The sequence below is a fragment of the Ovis aries genome, chromosome 3, assembly GCF_016772045.2.
Source record: "Ovis aries strain OAR_USU_Benz2616 breed Rambouillet chromosome 3, ARS-UI_Ramb_v3.0, whole genome shotgun sequence".
In the NCBI taxonomy this organism is placed as follows: Eukaryota; Metazoa; Chordata; class Mammalia; order Artiodactyla; family Bovidae; genus Ovis; species Ovis aries.
The window spans coordinates 113,537,099-113,555,713 of NC_056056.1; the positions used below are offsets into that span (position 1 = coordinate 113,537,099).

Below are 18,615 nucleotides of genomic sequence, written 5' to 3' on the forward strand. Positions count from 1 at the left end.
TTTTTTTTTTTGATCATGAATCAATGTTAACTATGTCAAATTATATTTCTGTACCAATAGAGATGAGCACATCATTTTTCTTCCTTGTTGATGTGGTGAATTAGACTGATGGATTTTTAAATCTTAAACCAGTCTTTTATTCACAGGGTGATACCAACTTGAAATTGATGTATGATTCATTTTATACTTTACTGGATTCAGCTCGTTCGTGTTCCTTTAGGACTTTGGCTCCTGTGTCCACCAATGAGATTGGCTTGTAATTAGGGCTTCAGTAAGCATCTTTGGTTTGCTTTACAAATTCTGTGATCTTCCCTGTGTCCAAAGTGCTTCTCTTATGGGGTTTGCTCTCTTAGATAGTGATATCATCATGTGTTCTCATGATGATGTTCACACATGGATGATGCTCACGGATGTTCACACATCCATTCTCCCGTCCAAGCAGTTACCAGCTCTGTCGACTCCACCTGCGCACCGTAGCACTCAGTCGGGTCATCTTTTCCCATCTGTCAGCTACTACACTTGTTCAGAATGCTATTTCTTTGATTGTTCTAATGATCCCTATAAAGTTTCTCTGCCACAAGTTTTGTTCTTTCCCACCTATTTTCCATACTTTAGTTAGATGGATTTTTAAAAGTAAAAATATATATATTCTTTTTTGTTACATTTTTTCTTTAAAAATGTCAGTGGCTTCTCATTGAATTTCTTTGAATTTCTCAGATAGGCTATGTTTTCTCCCATGTCCAGATCCTTGCCTGTGCAGTTTCCTTTGCTGATAAGGTTCACACAGGACAGAAACTTTGTACATTGTATTTAGTAAAAATACCTCTGCTGCAGAGCAGAGGAGGTGTAGAATGAGCAAGGGTTGGCCAAAGAAGGACTAGTCAGGAAACAGTCCAGGAGCCGATTTTTCAAACATTATCTGTCTACTTTATCATATATTTTATGCTTGGCTTGGCATGTTTAGTGGTACCTGGAGGTGAGTTCTTAAAGGCAACATACCATGTTCGACTCTTGTGCTCATTTCTGGATCGAACAGTTTATGGGTCATGTCAAAAGTAAAGCCTTTTAAGTAAATAACTGGGGCGGTGAGGAACGGTTGCAGGCACAAGGCATAGTTAACCCTGCTAAAGTGATACTTAAAGAACTGTCAGATGAAAGGGGAAATTTAAAAGATATTGTGTACATTGAGGACTACAAGGATATGAATAATTACAATGTACAGACACATTCAGGAATGCAGACTTCGTTTCCAAATTAGGAAGAACAATCTGAAGCCTGGAACTACCCCAGTCTGGAAAGAGCTGCGTCCTGAGACACTAAGTTTCCTCCTGTTCGATGTATTCTTGCAGTGGCTTGTCAATTGTGTAAATGGAATTTATATATTAGAGCAGTGGTTCCAAGACTCAGGCTATATCTCAGACTAGTTAAATCACAGTCTCTGGGGATGAGACACAAGAATCAGTTGCTTCTGAAGCTTCCCAAATAATTCCAAAATGCAGAAAAAAGTTTGGAAAGTGCGCTGCATTAGAGGGAGGTTTCAACTCTTCAGTGGTTTTCTTGCATCAGAAGGGTTTAGAAAAGATGGAAAAACAATAAAAGCCAGCGTGTTTGTGAGCACTACCCTGTAGCTCCTGAACTGGCAGGGTAGGGTGGACCCCAAGAATCTATGTGATTAAGATTATTACCAGTTGATTCACTTTTGTGGCTGGGTTTGGAAACCGCTGGATTATAAGGAGAGGGCCTTGTGTGTTCATCATCTGACAAGGCACTTAATGAACTCATTTGTGGTATCCTTGTGGACAATAAAATACATACTGTGAACTGAGACGACTGTGTCTGGGACAAAGAGTGTGTTTTGGATTCAAAGGTATCTGAATTGAAATTCTAGTCCCGTTACACTTATTTAACTAGACTTACAAAATTTACTTACCCTCTCAACCTCCTCTTTGTAAAATGGAATAATAATATCCATTTTATAGATTCATTTGGAGGTTTAAATAAAGTTGTTTATGAAAAGTGTCAGTCTTGTATAATGTCTATCAGGCTCTTTTCTAGATTGTAGCTCTGTGAATGCTGAAATTAATGAGTGGGACCATAAAGCCTGTACACATTTGGTGAATGTGTGTGTTTTCTAGGTTGATTTTTTTTTTTGCTTCAATCCTTGTCAATCCCTGGTTTTAATATTCTATTTTGGTTTGGGTATTATAATTGGTGTTTTAAAGGCCCTAGGGTTAAAGAATAATGTCGTTTATTCCCATTCCTATTATGTGAAATATAATCCATGCCTACAGTTTTTTTCTAAATTGGACATTTCAGATAAATTTTTTTCATTAATTGTACTATAAATAAATGGTGGGCTACTAGAATTAACTGTGTGCCTCTTTTTTTATTATAGGCTTACAAGAACTGTAATTATTTATTAAAATGGAAAACTCTGAAGAAAGAAAAAGATAGCAGTTGCAGTTAAAATTCCTGGATGAATATTTTGCTTTTGAGAAGTCTGCATTTAAAAACGATATGTTGATTTGGAAAGTCCGAGGAGTCAGTTACAAAATCCACTTTTTCCATTCAATCAATGGATTTTTTCATCATTCCTTGGAGCTGATGAAATTCAGAGATGGTGCGTGATGGGAAGTGTTTTCCTAGTGATTGCATCTTGGATTAGCTTGCTGCTTTTTTGAAGATATTCTATTGTGAAGGGCAAGAACCTAATGTGATGGATTTATCTTCAGAGATGAGCAGACATGGGAAGAACCCAGTGAGTCACAAGCTAGAAGATCAGAAAAAGGTAATACAGATACATTTCCTTTTGCTTGGTCACTTTTTTTTTTTTTTTTTGCTTACACAGAAGACTGTAAGTTGAAAATGAATGTGCTCTGAGAAATAGCATGCTATTTCATGAAAATTAATCCTGCCATGTAGCCAAGTGTTGCTCTGGGCCTGGATTTCATTATCAGCTAGTGGTTTAGTTTCTAAAGTCTTCTGAATTCATCCATCCAATGGGTTTGTAAAGGATTCTACTATGTTTGCTCACCCCTGACTTGATTCTGTTCATAGTAACATGCTGGTTTGACTGCATATGAACAGTTTTCTCAGATCCAGATGAAGTGAGAGTTGTGGGGCATCTCTGGAGTAACGGAGCAAGACAGAGTTCTACAGGAGAACAAGTGCTTTGCTGCTGTTAACTCTTCGAAGGCTTAGTTGGCATTTGAAATTCTCTGGTTTCATGTCCTCGGGGCACATCAACCTCTTAGTTTTCCACCTAGCCTAGAGAGAGAGTCATGAGCCAACTGTGAGCTATGGTTTGCCTCTTGATGTGTGATGTCCAAGCAACTAACGGAAAATATCAAGAAAGGACTGAGCTAATATATATTTTTTAAATGGGCTTAGAGAGCTTCTGAGAGGGAAGCTGGGAATTGATCCTGAGGGCTGCATTTCAACCTCATTTTTCTACCTTTTGAGAAACTCTTACCTGCTAAACTGTTGTACTGTTGTGGGAACCATCTAGAGAGCACTTAGCAGAAGGGTCAGGGATGGTCCCCGGGAGAGGAAGCCTACTCTTAATGAAATGCGTTCTCTTTTGTGGTGCCTTTCATTGAATCCATTAGTATAGAGAGGCTTGTGGGAACCCAGGGGCTAAGGCACAAAAGCAAGGAATAGCGAGATAACAGAAAGATGTTTAGTTAGAGCTGGATTTCAGGGACACGATTAAGGTTTGTTTTTACATCTGTCTTGGAAATTATTTACTACGCACTTTGTACTCCCAGAATGCAACTAGCTCTTTCACAGTTTTAGAGGTAAGAAATTTAGAAGAAGCCAAGAAGAGTCAATAGCTTATGAATTTGTTCTGATTTTGTGACCACTGCCACTACAATGGGGGCTACAGGGATCCTTTTTGCAGCAGTTTGGGCAGAAATGGATGGATTATTTATGCCCAGTTTGGGTCCTCCATGAAGACTACCTTCAGTATAAGTAAGTCTTGGAAAACACTAAGTATTGTAAAGTCCAAAATGGCTGGAATCTGTTTTCAATTCATTGTGGATATAAATTCCTGCACAAACAAGTGTGTTGCCAAGAATGCTGTTTGTGTTTTAAATGGTCATCATTTTTTTTCCCCTTGCTCTTTAGCAGTAAGGGTGTTAATCTGAAAAAGTTGGCAAGGTAAGTTTCTGTCTAAAGCATGCTCTTCAAATTCTTAACTACTAAGGAACCACTTAATCTGTTTCCTCTGTCCACATTTCTAAAAATGTCTTTCACACTGATGATAAAATTTTGCCGACTGTATCGGACCAGTGAGGAATGTGAATGACAACTACTGCCTGCCATGTCAATAGACCAAGGGTGTTGCAGCTGTCAACCCTCTGCCACTACAGCAGATGGTGTGTACCTGAACAGACTCAGGTACGGTGTGTACCCTGAGGAGATGTGTGTACCCTCAGGATGAAAAAGCCCAGGATGCTGGCCCCAGATAGCTGAGGTGCATATCAAAGGAATGATTCCAGTGAGCCAAGACTCTTGCCTCCTCCTATATATTTAGAAAGGCACTAAATTCCTTAACTTCAGTATTTAGTTTTCTTTAATTAATGATAATCTTCCAATATCCTGACTACCTGGTCTTTGTTGCAAAAACTCCTTCATATTCTGACTCCTCCCATAGCTTTTTGAAACAGTCACTTAGAGCTATCTGAGAGGGTGTGTCCTGGGCTTAAGTCTTCAGTTTTGTCTGCTCAAATAAAACATAAGTCTCAAGTTTTAGGTTTTGAATTATTTTTCATCTGACTAGAGGAAAATGAATTCAGTTCACTTCAGTCACTTAGTCGTGTCCAACTCTTTGTGACCCGTGGACTGCAGCACGCCAGGCTTCCCTGTCCATCACCAGCTCCTGGAGCTTGCTCAAACTCATGTCGATTATGTCAGTAATGCCATCTAACCATCTCATCCTCTGCCGTCCCCTTCTCCTCCTACCTTCAATCTTTCCCACCATCAGGGTCTTTTTCAGTGAGTCTGTTCTTTGCATGAGGTGGCCAAAGGATTGGAGTTTCAGCTTCAGCATCAGTCCTTCCAATAAATATTCAGGACTGATTTCCTTTAGGATAGACTGGTTGGATCTCCTTGCTGTCCAAGGGACTCTTGAGTCTTCTCCACCACCACAGTTCAAAAGCATCAATTCTTTGGTACTCAGCTTTCTTTACAGTCCAACTCTCACATCCATACATGACTACTGGAACAACCATAGCTTTGACTAGATGGACTTTTGTTGGTAAAATAATGTATCTGCTTTTTAATATGCTGTCTAGGTTGATCATAGCTATTCTTCCAAGGAGCAAGTGTCTTTTAATTTCATAGCTGAAGTCACCATCTGCAGTGATTTTGGAGCCCCCCCAAATAAAGTCTCTCACTGTTTTCATTGTTTCCCCATTTATTTGCCATGAAGTGATGGGACCAGATCCCATGATCTATCTTAGTTTTCTGAATGTTGGGTATTAAGCCATCATTTTCCTTCTCCTCTTTCAGTTTCCTCAAGAAGCTGTTTAGTTCTTCTTCATTTGCTGCCAGAAGGGTGGTGTCATCTGCGTATCTGTGGTTATTGATATTTCTCCGAGAAATCTTGATTCCAGCTTGTGCTTCATCCAGCCTGGTATTTCGCATGATGTACTCTGCCTATAAGTTAAATAAACAGGGTGACAGTATACAGCCTTGATGTGCTCCTTTCCCAATTTGGAACCAGTCTGTTGTTCCATGTGCAGTTCAAAATGTTGCTTCTTGACCTGCATACAGATTTCTCAAGAGGCAGGTCAGGTGGTCTGGTATTCCCATCTCTCTCAGAATTTTCCATAGTGTGTTGTGATCCACACAGTCAAAGGCTTTGGCATAGTCAATAAAGCAAAAGTAGATGTTTTTCTGGAACTTGCTTGCTTTTTGGATGATCCAGTGGATGTTGCCAATTTGATCTCTGGTTCCTCTGCCTTTTCTAAAACCAGCTTGAACATCTGGAAGTTCACAGTTCACATACAGCTGAATCCTGGCTTGGAGAATTTTGAGTATTACTTTCCTAGCGTGTGAGATGAGTGCAATTGTGCATAGTTTGAGCTTTCTTTGGGACTGGAATGAAAACTGACCTTTTCCAGTCCTGTGGCCACTGCTGAGTTTTCCAAGTTTGCTGACATATTGAGTGCAGCAGTTTCATAGCATCATCTTTTAGGATTTGAAATAGCTCAACTGGAATGCCATCACCTCCACTAGCTTTGTTCCTAGTGATGCTTTCTAAGGCCCACTTGACTTCACATTCCAGGATGTCTGGCTCTAGGTGAGTGATCACACTGTCATGCTTATCTGGGTCATGAAGATCTGTTTTGTACAGTTCTTCTGTGTATTCTTGCCACCTCTTCTTAATATCTTCTGCTTCTGTTAGGTCCACACCGTTTCTTTCTTTTATTGTGCTCATCTTTGCATGAAATGTTCCCTTGCTTGGTATCTCTAATTTTCTTGAAGAGATCTCTAGTTTTCCCCATTCTTTTGTTTTCCTCTATTTCTTTCCATTGATCGCTGAGGAAGACTTTCTTATCTCTCCTTGCTGTTCTTTGGAACTCTCCATTCAAATGGGCATACCTTTCCTTTTCTCTCTTGCCTTTTGCTTCTCTTCTTTTCTTATCTATTTGTAAGGCCTCATCAGACAACCATTTTGCCTTTCATTTTCTTGGGGATGGTCTTGCTCACTGCCTCCTGTACAATGTCATAAACCTCTGTCCATAGTTCTTCAGACACTCTATCAGATCTAATCCCTTGAGTCTATCTGTCACTTCTACTGTATAATCGTAAGGGATTTGATTTAGGTCATACCTGAATGGTCTAGTGGTTTTCCTTACTTTCTTCAATTTAAGTCTGAATTTGGCAATAAGAAATTCATGATCTGAGTCACAGTCAAATCCCAGAGGCGGAGAGACAGGCTTGTGACAGCCAGAACTGGAAGGCAAGGGGCTACTGCAGTCCTAGCCCCAGAGATGGCCTCCTCCACCAAACTGAGAGCAGGCTCCCAGTTGGTAACCAAGTCTTCCTGGGAGCCTGGACAGTTGACATCTGCTAGGAGGGTCACGGCCTGAGATCAGCTCCCCAGAGAAGACAGATGGCCCACCTGAGACAGTGCTTTCTCGGGGTACTGGGAAACTGGGCAGCTGGGACTGGGAAGGTGATTAAGATGCACAGTCCACCTGGGACACTGCGTTCACCAAGCACCTGGTCACCTGAGCTGTTCAGACCTGGGAACGGCACAAAATTCACACCCAACCAACAGAGACTGAGCCAGAACTGGGTCTGAGTGTCCCCTGTGGCTGTATGGGTCAGCAGTGGCCTGTTGCAGGGGCTCTGGGTGCAGCAGGCCTGGCTATGGCATAAGCCCTCTCGGAGGAGGTCACCATTAACCCACCATAGAGCTGCCAGAGCTACACAGGACTGGGAAACAGACTCTTGGAGGGCGCAAACAAAAGCTTGTGCACGCCAGGACCCTGGAGAAAGGAGCAGTGACCCCACAAGAGACTGACCCAGACATGCCCGTGAGTGTCCAGGAGTCTCTGGCGGAGGCGTGGGTCGGCGGGGGCCTGCTGCAGGGTCGGATGTACTGAGTGCAGTAGTGCACGCATGGCAGCTTTGGAAGGAGGTCGCCATTATCTTCATTACCTCCACATTGTATCTGTTCCTGTGGGCAAGAATTCCTTAGAAGAAATGGTGTAGCTGTCATAGTCAACCAAAGAGTCCAAACTGCAGTACTTGGTTGCAGTCTCAAAAATGACAGAATGATCTCTGTTCGTTTCCAAGGCAAACCATTCAATATTCCAGGTTATTGGATATTGACAGTAATCCAAGCCTGTGCCCCCACCAGTAATGCTGAAGAAGCTAAAATTGAACGGTTCTATGAAGACTTACAAGACCTCATAGAACTAACACCCGAAAAAGATGGGGTGTTCATTATAGGGGACTGGAAAATAAAAGTAGGAAGTCAAGAGCTACAATAACAGGCACATTTGGCCTTGGAGTATAAAACAGAGCAGGTCAAAGGCTAATAGAGTTTTGCCAAGAGAACACACTGGTCATACCAAACACCCTCTTCCAACAACACGAGAGAAGACTCTACCCATGGAAAGTGGGTTAGGTAAGCAGTTAATGCTGCAGAGTTCTGATTTCTGATAGCAGCCCTGCTTTTCTCGCAGGCAAACAAAGTACTGCTGCATGTGTTATTCTTTCATTTCCTGAGTAAAAGAGATTTTTGCAAATACGGAAGGGAGTACAGACCAAAGAATGGGAGGAATTGCAGTGGGATGTATTTTAAAAATAATTTGAAAATTTCTTGAGTGGAACTTTAAACAGCGGTCTGTAGTCATACTTAGTTGCCCGGGCCAATTCACAGAGGACTGTTTAGCACATAGAGAATAGTAATAGAATTTGGACAAACTATGGGGATCCATGATTTTGTGGAAAACAACATAAAAGAACAGCTTGGTGTTGTGTTGTAAGAGAATCCTTATTGCCTTACCTTCGGAGATGTGGGAGGGATGAACATTTTCATTAAGCAGTATCAAGATGGAAAACAGGGTTCTAAGACTGCCCAATTGGAGCAGGCATTTGCAGTGAATAAGTCAGGAACTCAGGTGTTGATTGGTTAGTACATAAGATGAAATCTGTTACATGTCAGCAGGAATACCTATTCTAACAACAGTTTTGTGAGTTTGTATTAAGGAGACAAATGAAATGTTGCATCATAAATCTTCATAGATTAAGCTCTGGACATAGCTCTGACACCACACAATTGCCAGCAGAGATTATACGATCATTCATGTAACTACTCTAAGTGTTTGTAGTCCTTTGAGATGAATTCATTAAACAGGAGCAATGTTTCACAGAAGTGGAATAAAATTCATTAATTCTAACTTACAACTTGAAAATCCAGTGGTGAAACTTTTTTTTGGCATTACTGGAAAATGTGCTTTTCACAGTCTGACACATGGTAGACCTTCAAAGCAGGATGCGTTGAACTGGCTTGAGTCTAGGTTTTTATTTTGAACTCCGAACAACCAATTTCTTGTTTAGTGAATAAATAGCTCACTAGCTTTTGTTCTTACCTTAGATAGCTCACTAACTTTTGTTCTTAATTTAAAATGTGTGGATTTGTACTTATTCTCTGCTTCCCAGTAGAAACTTTTAGAGTACTGAAACAGAGTTTGTGAGTATGTCTATTTTATTGCAATGAGTAGGTAAATATCAGAGATCATTTGTGGAGTACTTACTATATACCTGGGACTTCCGTGATAGTTCAGTTGTTGAAGAATCTGTCTATAATGCAGGAGACCCTGGTTCGATTCCTGGGTTGGGAAGATCTTCTGGAGAAGGGCTGGGCTACCCACTCCAGTATTCTGGGCTAGAGAATTCCATGGACTGTGTAGTGTATGGGTTCACAAAGAGTCGGACATGACTGAGTGACTTCACTTTCACTTTACTGTAAACCTGGCACATGCTTGGTCCTTTATCATTTATTAAGAATGTACCTTCATGCAAACATAAAAACTGTTTTTTACCTCTTTAAGATAGTTGGTCCTATAAACATCATGCTCAGTTCTCAAGTATATATATACGCACTTATATATACACATACATCGGAGAAGGCAATGGCAACCCACTCCAGTACTCTTGCCTGGAAAATCCCATGGATGGAGGAGCCTGGTAGGCTGCAGTCCATGGGGTTGCACAGAGTTGGACATGACTGAAGTGACTTAGCAGCAGCAGCAGCAGCAAATACATACATGCACACACTATTATTCAGAACTAATAGTTCAAAAGTGTGTGTATGTGTGTGTGAATTCTTGGGCTTCTTTTAAATAGTACCTCATCATCTCACTAACTCTGAACAGAGGAAAACATACTTGAAAGTTAGAAAGTTATGTCTGCAAATCCTATACTGAAGTGCTCTTCATTATGGATAAGCCAGAAATGTGGATCTTATAGGAACTGAGAATACATCTGAGAATTTCAGATCACCTTGGATTAGTGTAGGACTAGGTGGGATTCCATTGTCTTTTTGGATTCCTATGATTATCATCAGTAGAACTTTCAGTTAATATTGGCACATAATCCTCCTCTTGGCATTCGACTTCTGGAATGTCCCAGATGGCAGAATTATGATGGCATTGCAAAACTTCTGGATGCCCGTAATGAGGTATTTCTTTTGGGAAACTTTACCTTCTGACCCGTGTTTGCTCATTGATGCCTGTGAAGCTGGTATATTACTTTCCACTAATTGTATTGCTTTGCGGAATTATTTCTGCAAAAGCTCCCAGAACAGTGTAAGCCCTATAGGTACAAATGTCACTTCTATATAATTACTTGTGACCTTGAACTCAAAAGCACAGCTTGGATGATTTTGCTGTCAGACTCATTGTAGAAGTTTGCTGACCAGAGAGCCCTGGGACACTGCATTTTTGCTCTGCAAATATCTTGTGTATTAAACCAAACTCTTTGTCATAGTCAGTGATTTACTAGGTACTGTTGAAAAAGGTAGCAGGATACACATTTTGACATTGTGGCAGTGACATACAATAAACAGAGAATGACCTGTTGGAGTTATTTTGTTTCTCTATTCTCTAAAGCAGAACGGAATGAGCAGTGTTATTGCATTTACGTGGAGGTGCTTACGTTTATGGACATGTCCAAGATGGGTGCCATCTCGGTTTGTCACTTTTAAAATCATGTCTTTTACACGTTCGGCATCCACAGTGCAATCCAGAAAACTCAAGATAAATCCCAACACATTGTGTCTTTCTAAGAGATGACAGTTATTTCAGTAGTGAATGAGTGTGAGATGTGGAAAATCATGGGAAATGAGAGAAATGATTGTATTTATGAATAGAAAAGAATAGGCTGATTGTTGTTCAGTCACTCAGTAGTGTCCAGCTCTTTGTGACCACGTGGACCACAGCATGCCAGGCTTCCCTGTCCTTCACCATCTCCTGGAGTTTACTCAGACTCATCTCCATTGAGTCGGTGATGCCATCCAACCATCTCATTCTTTGTCGTCTCCTTCTCCTCCCGCTTTCAGTCTTTCCCAGCATCAGGGTCTTTTCTAATGAGTCGGTTGGAACAAGCCTGTTATTTCAAGGGTAGCCCCTGTAATGCTGTGGAATTAAAATCAAGTTTAAGTAGTGGGTTAGAGGAAGCATCATCTGTAAATGACACTGAGCTCTTCGTCATTGTCTTGGCCCATGGGCTAGTTGTGTTCTTTTTTTTTTTCTTTCCTGTTGACATCATGCAGAGGTGTGACCCAGGTGTGCATCTGAATATGACTGTGTTAGGCTGCTCTAATAATTTTATTGAAAAATGTTGCCCACTTATGGTTGCCACTGCTTTAGAGAGTAAAAACTGCTTTATCAATTTAAAACTAGCATACTCTTTACTATTTATTTAGTGTGCTGAGATTTTAAATTTAGACTACCTTTGTTGCATTTTCTTGCAGTGATGTAAAACACCGTCGTGCAGGAGGACAGAAATATACTGGGATTATTCTCACAGGTGTTGAAGACTACTTGAAATTGTTTATGTTAGAAACCGATTAAAAGTCTGTCTTCTTAAGATAAAATATGAAGACAAATCACCATAGAAGAGAGGCTTAGGATAGATTCAGCTCTTCATTCTTTGATTTCTTCAAGGTTAGACTCATTTCATGGTGCTTTATATTTCTAAATCTGCCTGACTTCTTTTATGTTAGTGTGTGTGATATTTGTTAAAAGGACTGTGCGGGAGGATGAGGTTTCTGAAGCACCACCACATCATTTGTTAATCATCAAGTTCTGAAGCATGAGTGCTAATATGAATGCATTATCGAGGGTTTCAACAAAAATGACCAGTTATCCCATTATGGGTTACTCAAATTTTTAATTTTTGAAATATTGCTGGCCTTTTATTAACACTTGGTTTGAACTCTGTGGGTCTGCTTACCTGCAGACTTTTTTTTTCCCAAAGAATATGTACTGCAGGACACAGTCCATGGTTGGTTGAATCCAGAGACTCAGAACCTTGGCTGAAAAGAACAAGTAGAAAATTATAGGTGGATTTTTGACTGCAAGAGGATTAATGCCCCTAACCTTTGTATTGTTCAAGGGAAAACTGTACATCAAGCAAAATCAGATTGATTATATTTTATGCAGCCAAAGATGGAGAAGCTCTATACAGTCAACAAAAACAAGACCAGGAGCTGACTGTGGCTCAGATCATGAACTCCTTATTACCAAATTCAGACTCAAATTGAAGAAAGTAGGGAAAACCGCTAGACCATTCAGGTATGACCTAAATAAAATCCCTTATGATTATACAGTGGAAGTGAGAAATAGATTTAAGGGCCTAGATCTGATAGAGTGCCTGATGAACTATGGAATGAGGTTCCATACAGGAGACAGGGATCAAGACCATCCCCATGGAAAAGAAATGCAAAAAAGCAAAATGGCTGTCTGGGGAGGCCTTACAAACAGCTGTGAAGAGAAGAGAGGTGAAAAGCAAAGGAGAAAAGGAAAGATAAAAGCATCTGAATGCAGAGTTCCAAAGAATAGCAAGGAGAGATAAGAAAGCCGCCTTCAGCGATCAATGCAAAGAAATAGAGGAAAACAACAGAATGGGAAAGACTAGAGATCTCTTCAAGAAAATTAGAGATACCAAGGGAACATTTCATGCAAAGATGGGCTCGATAAAGGAAAGAAATGGTATGGACCTAACAGAGGCAGAAAATATTAAGAAGAGGTGGCAAGAATACACAGAAGAACTGTACAAAAAGATCTTGAAGGCCCAGATAATCATAATGGTGTGCTCACTCATCTAGAGCCAGACATCTTGGAATGTGAAGTCAAGTGGGCCTTAGAAAGCATCACTACGAACAAAGCTAGTGGAAGTGATGGCATTCTAGTTGAGCTATTTCAAATCCTGAAAGATGATGCTGTGAAAGTGCTGCACTCAATATGCCAGCAAATTTGGAAAACTCAGCAGTGGCCACAGGACTGGAAAAGGTCAGTTTTCATTCCAATTCCAAAGAAAGGCAATGCAAAAGAATGCTCAAACTACTGCACAATTGCACTCATCTCACATGCTAGTAAATTAATGCTCAAAATTCTCCAAGCCAGGCTTCAGCAATACGTGAACCGTGAACTCCCTATGTTCAAGCTGGTTTTAGAAAAGGCAGAGGAACCAGAGATCAGATTGCCAACATCCGCTGGATCATGGGAAAAGCAAGAGAGTTCCAGAAAAACATCTATTTCTGCTTTATTGACTATGCCAAAGCCTTTGACTGTGTGGATCACAATAAACTGTGGAAAATTCTAAAAGAGTTGGGAATACCAGACCACCTAACCTGGCTCTTAAGAAATCTGTATGCAGGTCAGGAAGCAACGGTTAGAACTGGACATGGAACAACAGACTGGTTCCAAATAGGAAAAGGAGTATGTCAGGGCTATATATTGTCACCCTGCTTATTTAACTTCTATGCAGAGTACATCATGAGAAACGCTGGACTGGAAGAAACAAAGCTGGAATCAAGATTGCCGGGAGAAATATCAAGAACCTCAGATATGCAGATGACACCACCCTTATGGCAGAAAGTGAAGAGGAGCTAAAAAGCCTCTTGATGAAAGTGAAAGAGGAGAGTGAAAAAGTTTGCTTAAAGCTCAACATTCAGAAAATGAAGATCATGGCATCTGGTCCCATCACTTCATGGGAAATAGATGGGGAAACAGTGGAAACAGTGTCAGACTTAATTTTTTTGGGCTCCAAAATCACTGCAGATGGTGATTGCAGCCAATAAATTAAAAGACGCTTACTCGTTGGAAGAAAAGTTATAACCAACCTAGATAGTATATTCAAAAGCAGAGACATTACTTTGCCGACTAAGGTCCGTCTAGTCAAGGCTATGGTTTTTCCAGTGGTCATGTATGGATGTGAGAGTTGGACTGTGAAGCAGGCTGAGCGCCGAAGAATTGATGCTTTTGAACTGTGGTGTTGGAGAAGACTCTTGAGAATCCATTGGACTGCAAGGAGATCCAACCAGTCCATTCTTTTTTTTTTTTTTTTTAATTTTTTAATTTTTATTTTATTATTATTATTATTTTTTAATTTTAAAATCTTTAATTCTTACATGCGTTCCCAAACATGAACATGTTTGGCAACCAGTCCATTCTGAATGAGATCAGCCCTGGGATTTCTTTGGAAGGAATGATGCTAAAGCTGAAACTCCAGTACTTTGGCCACCTCATGTGAAGAGTTGACTCATTGGAAAAGACTCTGATGCTGGGAGGGATTGGGGGCAGGAGGAGAAGGGGACGACCGAGGATGAGATGGCTGGATGGCATCACGGACTCAATGGATGTGAGTCTGAGTGAACTCCGGGAGTTGGTGATGGACAGGGAGGCCTGGCATGCTGCGATTCATAGGCTTGCAAAGAGTCGGACATGACTGAGCGGCTGAACTGAACTGATTATATAAATCTGGAATACATGTGTAGATACAAATATGCATATCAAGTTCACAAAAAGCTAGTACTGGCATTGTGACACGTTATGATGCCAGTTAGGACTGCCCCTAATTTCTTCTTCTGCCCCACTGTCTTTAATGCTGCTGCTGCTGCTACTAAGTTGCTTCAGTCGTGTCTGACTCTGTGCGACCCCATAGATGGCAGCCCACCAGGCTTCCCCATCCCTGGGATTCTCCAGGCAAGAACACCGGAGTAGGTTGTCATTTCCTTCTGCAATGTGTGAAAGTGAAGTCGTGTCCAACTCTTTGCGACCCCGTGGACTGCAGCCCACCAGGCTCCTCCATCCATGGGGTTTTCCAGGCAAGAGTACTGGAGTGGCTTGCCATTGCTAAAAACAGCTGTCTCTCAGCCATTTGACCTGGAGTTCTCTAAGGATGAATTAGATAAGGTGAGTTCTTTTCTGCTCAGAAGTGATTCTAGAAATGTCTCTTTTCAATCTGAACTTGTATTTGAATTGCATAGAATTTCCTTTAAAACTTCCTTTATCATGACATTCATGTTCCTGAAGTGGACTTCCGAAAGCTTGTATGGCCACTGGCCTTTTTGCTTCTGGCAACATGCATTTGCCCTATAAACAGACTTGGGATAATGGAAAGAGCTGGAAATAGGTAAAAGTAAACACTGTATACCATGCTTCTTGGGACTATTGCTTATTTTCTAAGCTAAACCATATTCTTTTTCCTGATTGCTGGGTTTAAAATATCAGAAAATATAATGACCATATAATCTGCATATAGATAAACAGACCAGTCTGAAATATATGGTACTTGAATTATAAATTAAGAAGTGGTGGCAAGAATACCCAGAAGAACTATACAAAAAAGATCTTCATGACCCAGATAACCATGATGGTGTGATCACCAGACATCCTGGAATGCAAAGTCAAGGGGGCCTTATGAAGCATCACTATGAACAAAGCTAGTGGAGGTGATGGAATTCCAGTTGAGCTATTTCAAATCCTAAAAGATGCTGTGAATGTACTGCACTCAATATGTCAGCAAACTTGGAAAACTCAGCAGTGGCCACAGGACTGGAAAAGGTCAGTTTTCATTCCAATCCCAAAGAAAGGCAATGCCAAAGAATGTTCAAACTACAGCACAATTGGACTCATCTCACATGCTAGCAAAGTAATACTTAAAATTCTTTTAAGCCAGGCTTCAGCAGTATGTGAACTCTGAACTTCCAGATGTTCAAGCTGGATTTAGAAAAGGCAGAGGAACCAGAGATCAAATTGGCAACATCCACTGGATCATCCAAAAAGCAAGCGAGTTCCAGAAAAACCTCTACTTCTGCTTTATTGACTACGCCAAAGCCTTTGACTGTGTGGATCACAACACACTATGGAAAATTCTTCAAGAGATGGGAATACCAGACCACCTGACCTGCCTCCTGAGAAATCTGTGTGCAGGTCAAGAAGCAATAGTCAGAACTGCACATTGAACAATATACTGGTTCCAAATTCAGAAAAGAATCTATCAAGGCTGTATATTGTCAGCCTGTTTATTTAATTTATATGCAGAGTACATGATGTGAAATGCTGGGCTGGATGAAGCTCAAGCTGGTATCAAGATTCAGGAGAAATATCAATAACCTCAGATATGCAGATGACACCACCCTTAGGGCAGAAAGCAAAGAAGAACTAAAGAGCCTCTTGATGAAAGTAAATAAAAGAGGAGAGGGCAGAAGTTGGCTTAAAACTCAACATTCATAAAACTAAGATCATGACATCTGGTTCCATCACTTCATGGCAAATAGATGGAAATGAAAACAGCTTTTTTTGGCTCCAAAAGCACTGCAGAGGGTGACTTGATCCATGAAATTAAAAGACACTTATTCCTTGGAAGAAAAGCTATGACCAACCTAGACAGCATGTTAAAAAACAGAGGCATTACTTTCCTGATAAAGGTCCATGTAGTCAAAGCTATGGTTTTTCCAGTAGTCATGTATGGATGTGAGAGTTGGACTATAAAGAAAGCTGAGCATGGAAGAATTGATGCTTTTGAACTGTGGTGTTGGAGAAGACTCTTGAGAGTCCCTTGGACTGCAAGGATATCTACCCAGTCCATCCTAAAGGAAATCAGTCCTGAATATTCATTGGAAGGACTGATGTTAAAGCTGAAACTCTGATACTTTGGCCACCTGATGCAGAGAACTGACTCATTGGAGAAGACCCTGATGCTGGGAAAGATTGAAGGCAGGAGGAGAAGGGGATGACAGAGGATGAGATGGTTGGATGGCATCACCGACTCGATGGACGTGAGTTTGAGTGAACTCTGGGAGCTGGTGATGGACAGGGAGGCCTGGTGTGCTATAATTCACGGGGTCGCAAAGAATTGGACACGACTGAGCGACTGAACTGAACTGAACTGATGCCTAGTATATATAAATACCTTTGGAGCGGCCCGGGTTGTGCTAGTGGTAAAGGACAGCAGGGTAGACGTATGACACTGCATCCCATCCCTGGGTTGTGGAGATCCCCTGGAGAAGGGCATGGCAATCCACTCCAGTATTCTGGAGAATCCCAAGAATAGAGGAGCCTGGCGGGGTACAGTTCATAGGTTCACAGTGACTTACCACAGCAATAAGTAAATGCCTACGTTTTTAAGCAAATGCTAAATATTTCGTGACATGCCTTCAGTGGTCAGTCAGATCATTGTTAGTTTCTGGTTTAGGCTGTGTTTGTAAAGGGGCTGGGAAAGACTGACAGTGCAGTGCCTGGGATACGAGTTGCAGGAGATGAAGCAGATTTAATGATAGGTGATGAAAGCAGTGGGCAGGAGAAATTCTGTCAATTTTGGATGCAAATTTTGAAAATTTGAATGAGAATGAAGTATCAGCATCTTTGTTCTTCAAAGTGTTCTGAAGAGCAGCAGCAGCATCTTTCTAGTCTGGAAGCATGTAAGGAATGCAGGTCTCAGATATCAGGCTAAGTCTTCAGAATCAGCATATGCTGGAGCCTGAGGGGATTGGAGAAGCCCTGCCCTGGAAACCTTGTCTGAGAGGCCCTCAGTGGAATTGAGCTCTGGTTACCTACTGTTGTGATAAGATGCCCTTTATTTTCTGTCTTCTGGTTCTCATCTCCCATCCTGACTTCCCTCCTAGTATTTCCTGGAATCATCAGCCAAATCCAAAACTTGCTTTTGAGTCTTTCTGGTCTGTCCTGGGGAAACTTAAACTAGGTCATTTTATAGCAGAGTTCCGGGCTAGCGTTCAGCTCTAAGTTCATGCAAATGCTTGAAATTTAATTTTTCTCACGAATTCTTCTATCATCTTTTTTATTCAGATGTATTTTATTCTTGGCTGTTCCAAGTGTGTGGCTTCCCAGGTGGTGCCAGTGGTAAAGAATCCGCCTGTCAATGCAGGAGACACAAGGGATAGAGGTTTGATCCTGGTTCGGGAAGGTCCCCTAGAGGAGGGAATGGCAACCCACTCCAGTATTCTTGCCTGGAACATCCCATGGACAGAGGAGCCTGGCGGGCTATAGCCCATGAGGTTGCAAACAGTCAGACATGACTGAACACACATACACACACACACAACCCAAGAGCACATCCAGTGCACACACAGACATCTCGAGTCCACGCTCAGACATGATAAATCAGCACCTGCATGCTGTGGCTGGCCCTGACTTGTGTGCTCCCAGCTGGCAGGTGACCACTCACAGCACTGCTCCTGCCTCCTCCCGCTGTCACTCCATTGTTGAGGCCTTTTGCGACTGGAATGTTTCAAGCAGTTCCTGAAGTTTCTGCTAGTACCTCTTTCCATCTCCTGCCTTTACCCCATTCACTAAAAAATCTCCCAATTAGAAGTCATTTATTCGGAGAAGGCAACAGCAGCCCACTCCAGTACTCTTGCCTGGCAGATCCTACGGACGGAGGAGCCTGGTGGGCTGCAGTCCATGGGGTCGCACAGAGTCGAACAGGACTGAGCTACTTCACTTTCACTTTTCATGCATTGGAGAAGGAGATGGCAACCCACTCCAGTGTTCTTGCCTGGAGAATCCCAGGGATGGGGAAGCCGGGTGGGCTGCCGTCTATGGGATCACACAGAGTTGGACACGA

The 18,615-nt window shown here is 41.5% G+C and overlaps 1 protein-coding gene across 2 annotated transcripts in view; it reads left to right on the plus strand.

Moving 5' to 3' along the window:
• Positions 1 to 18,615, plus strand: part of NAV3 (neuron navigator 3) — an 892,975-nt gene that overhangs the window by 278,425 nt on the left and 595,935 nt on the right. For both annotated transcript variants that reach the window (XM_060412470.1, XM_060412471.1), the window contains exon 3: positions 2,396 to 2,788. In XM_060412470.1, coding sequence (XP_060268453.1) covers positions 2,717 to 2,788 — 72 coding nt within the window. In that variant the 5' untranslated portion in view covers positions 2,396 to 2,716. The remainder of the gene's footprint in view (positions 1 to 2,395; positions 2,789 to 18,615) is intronic.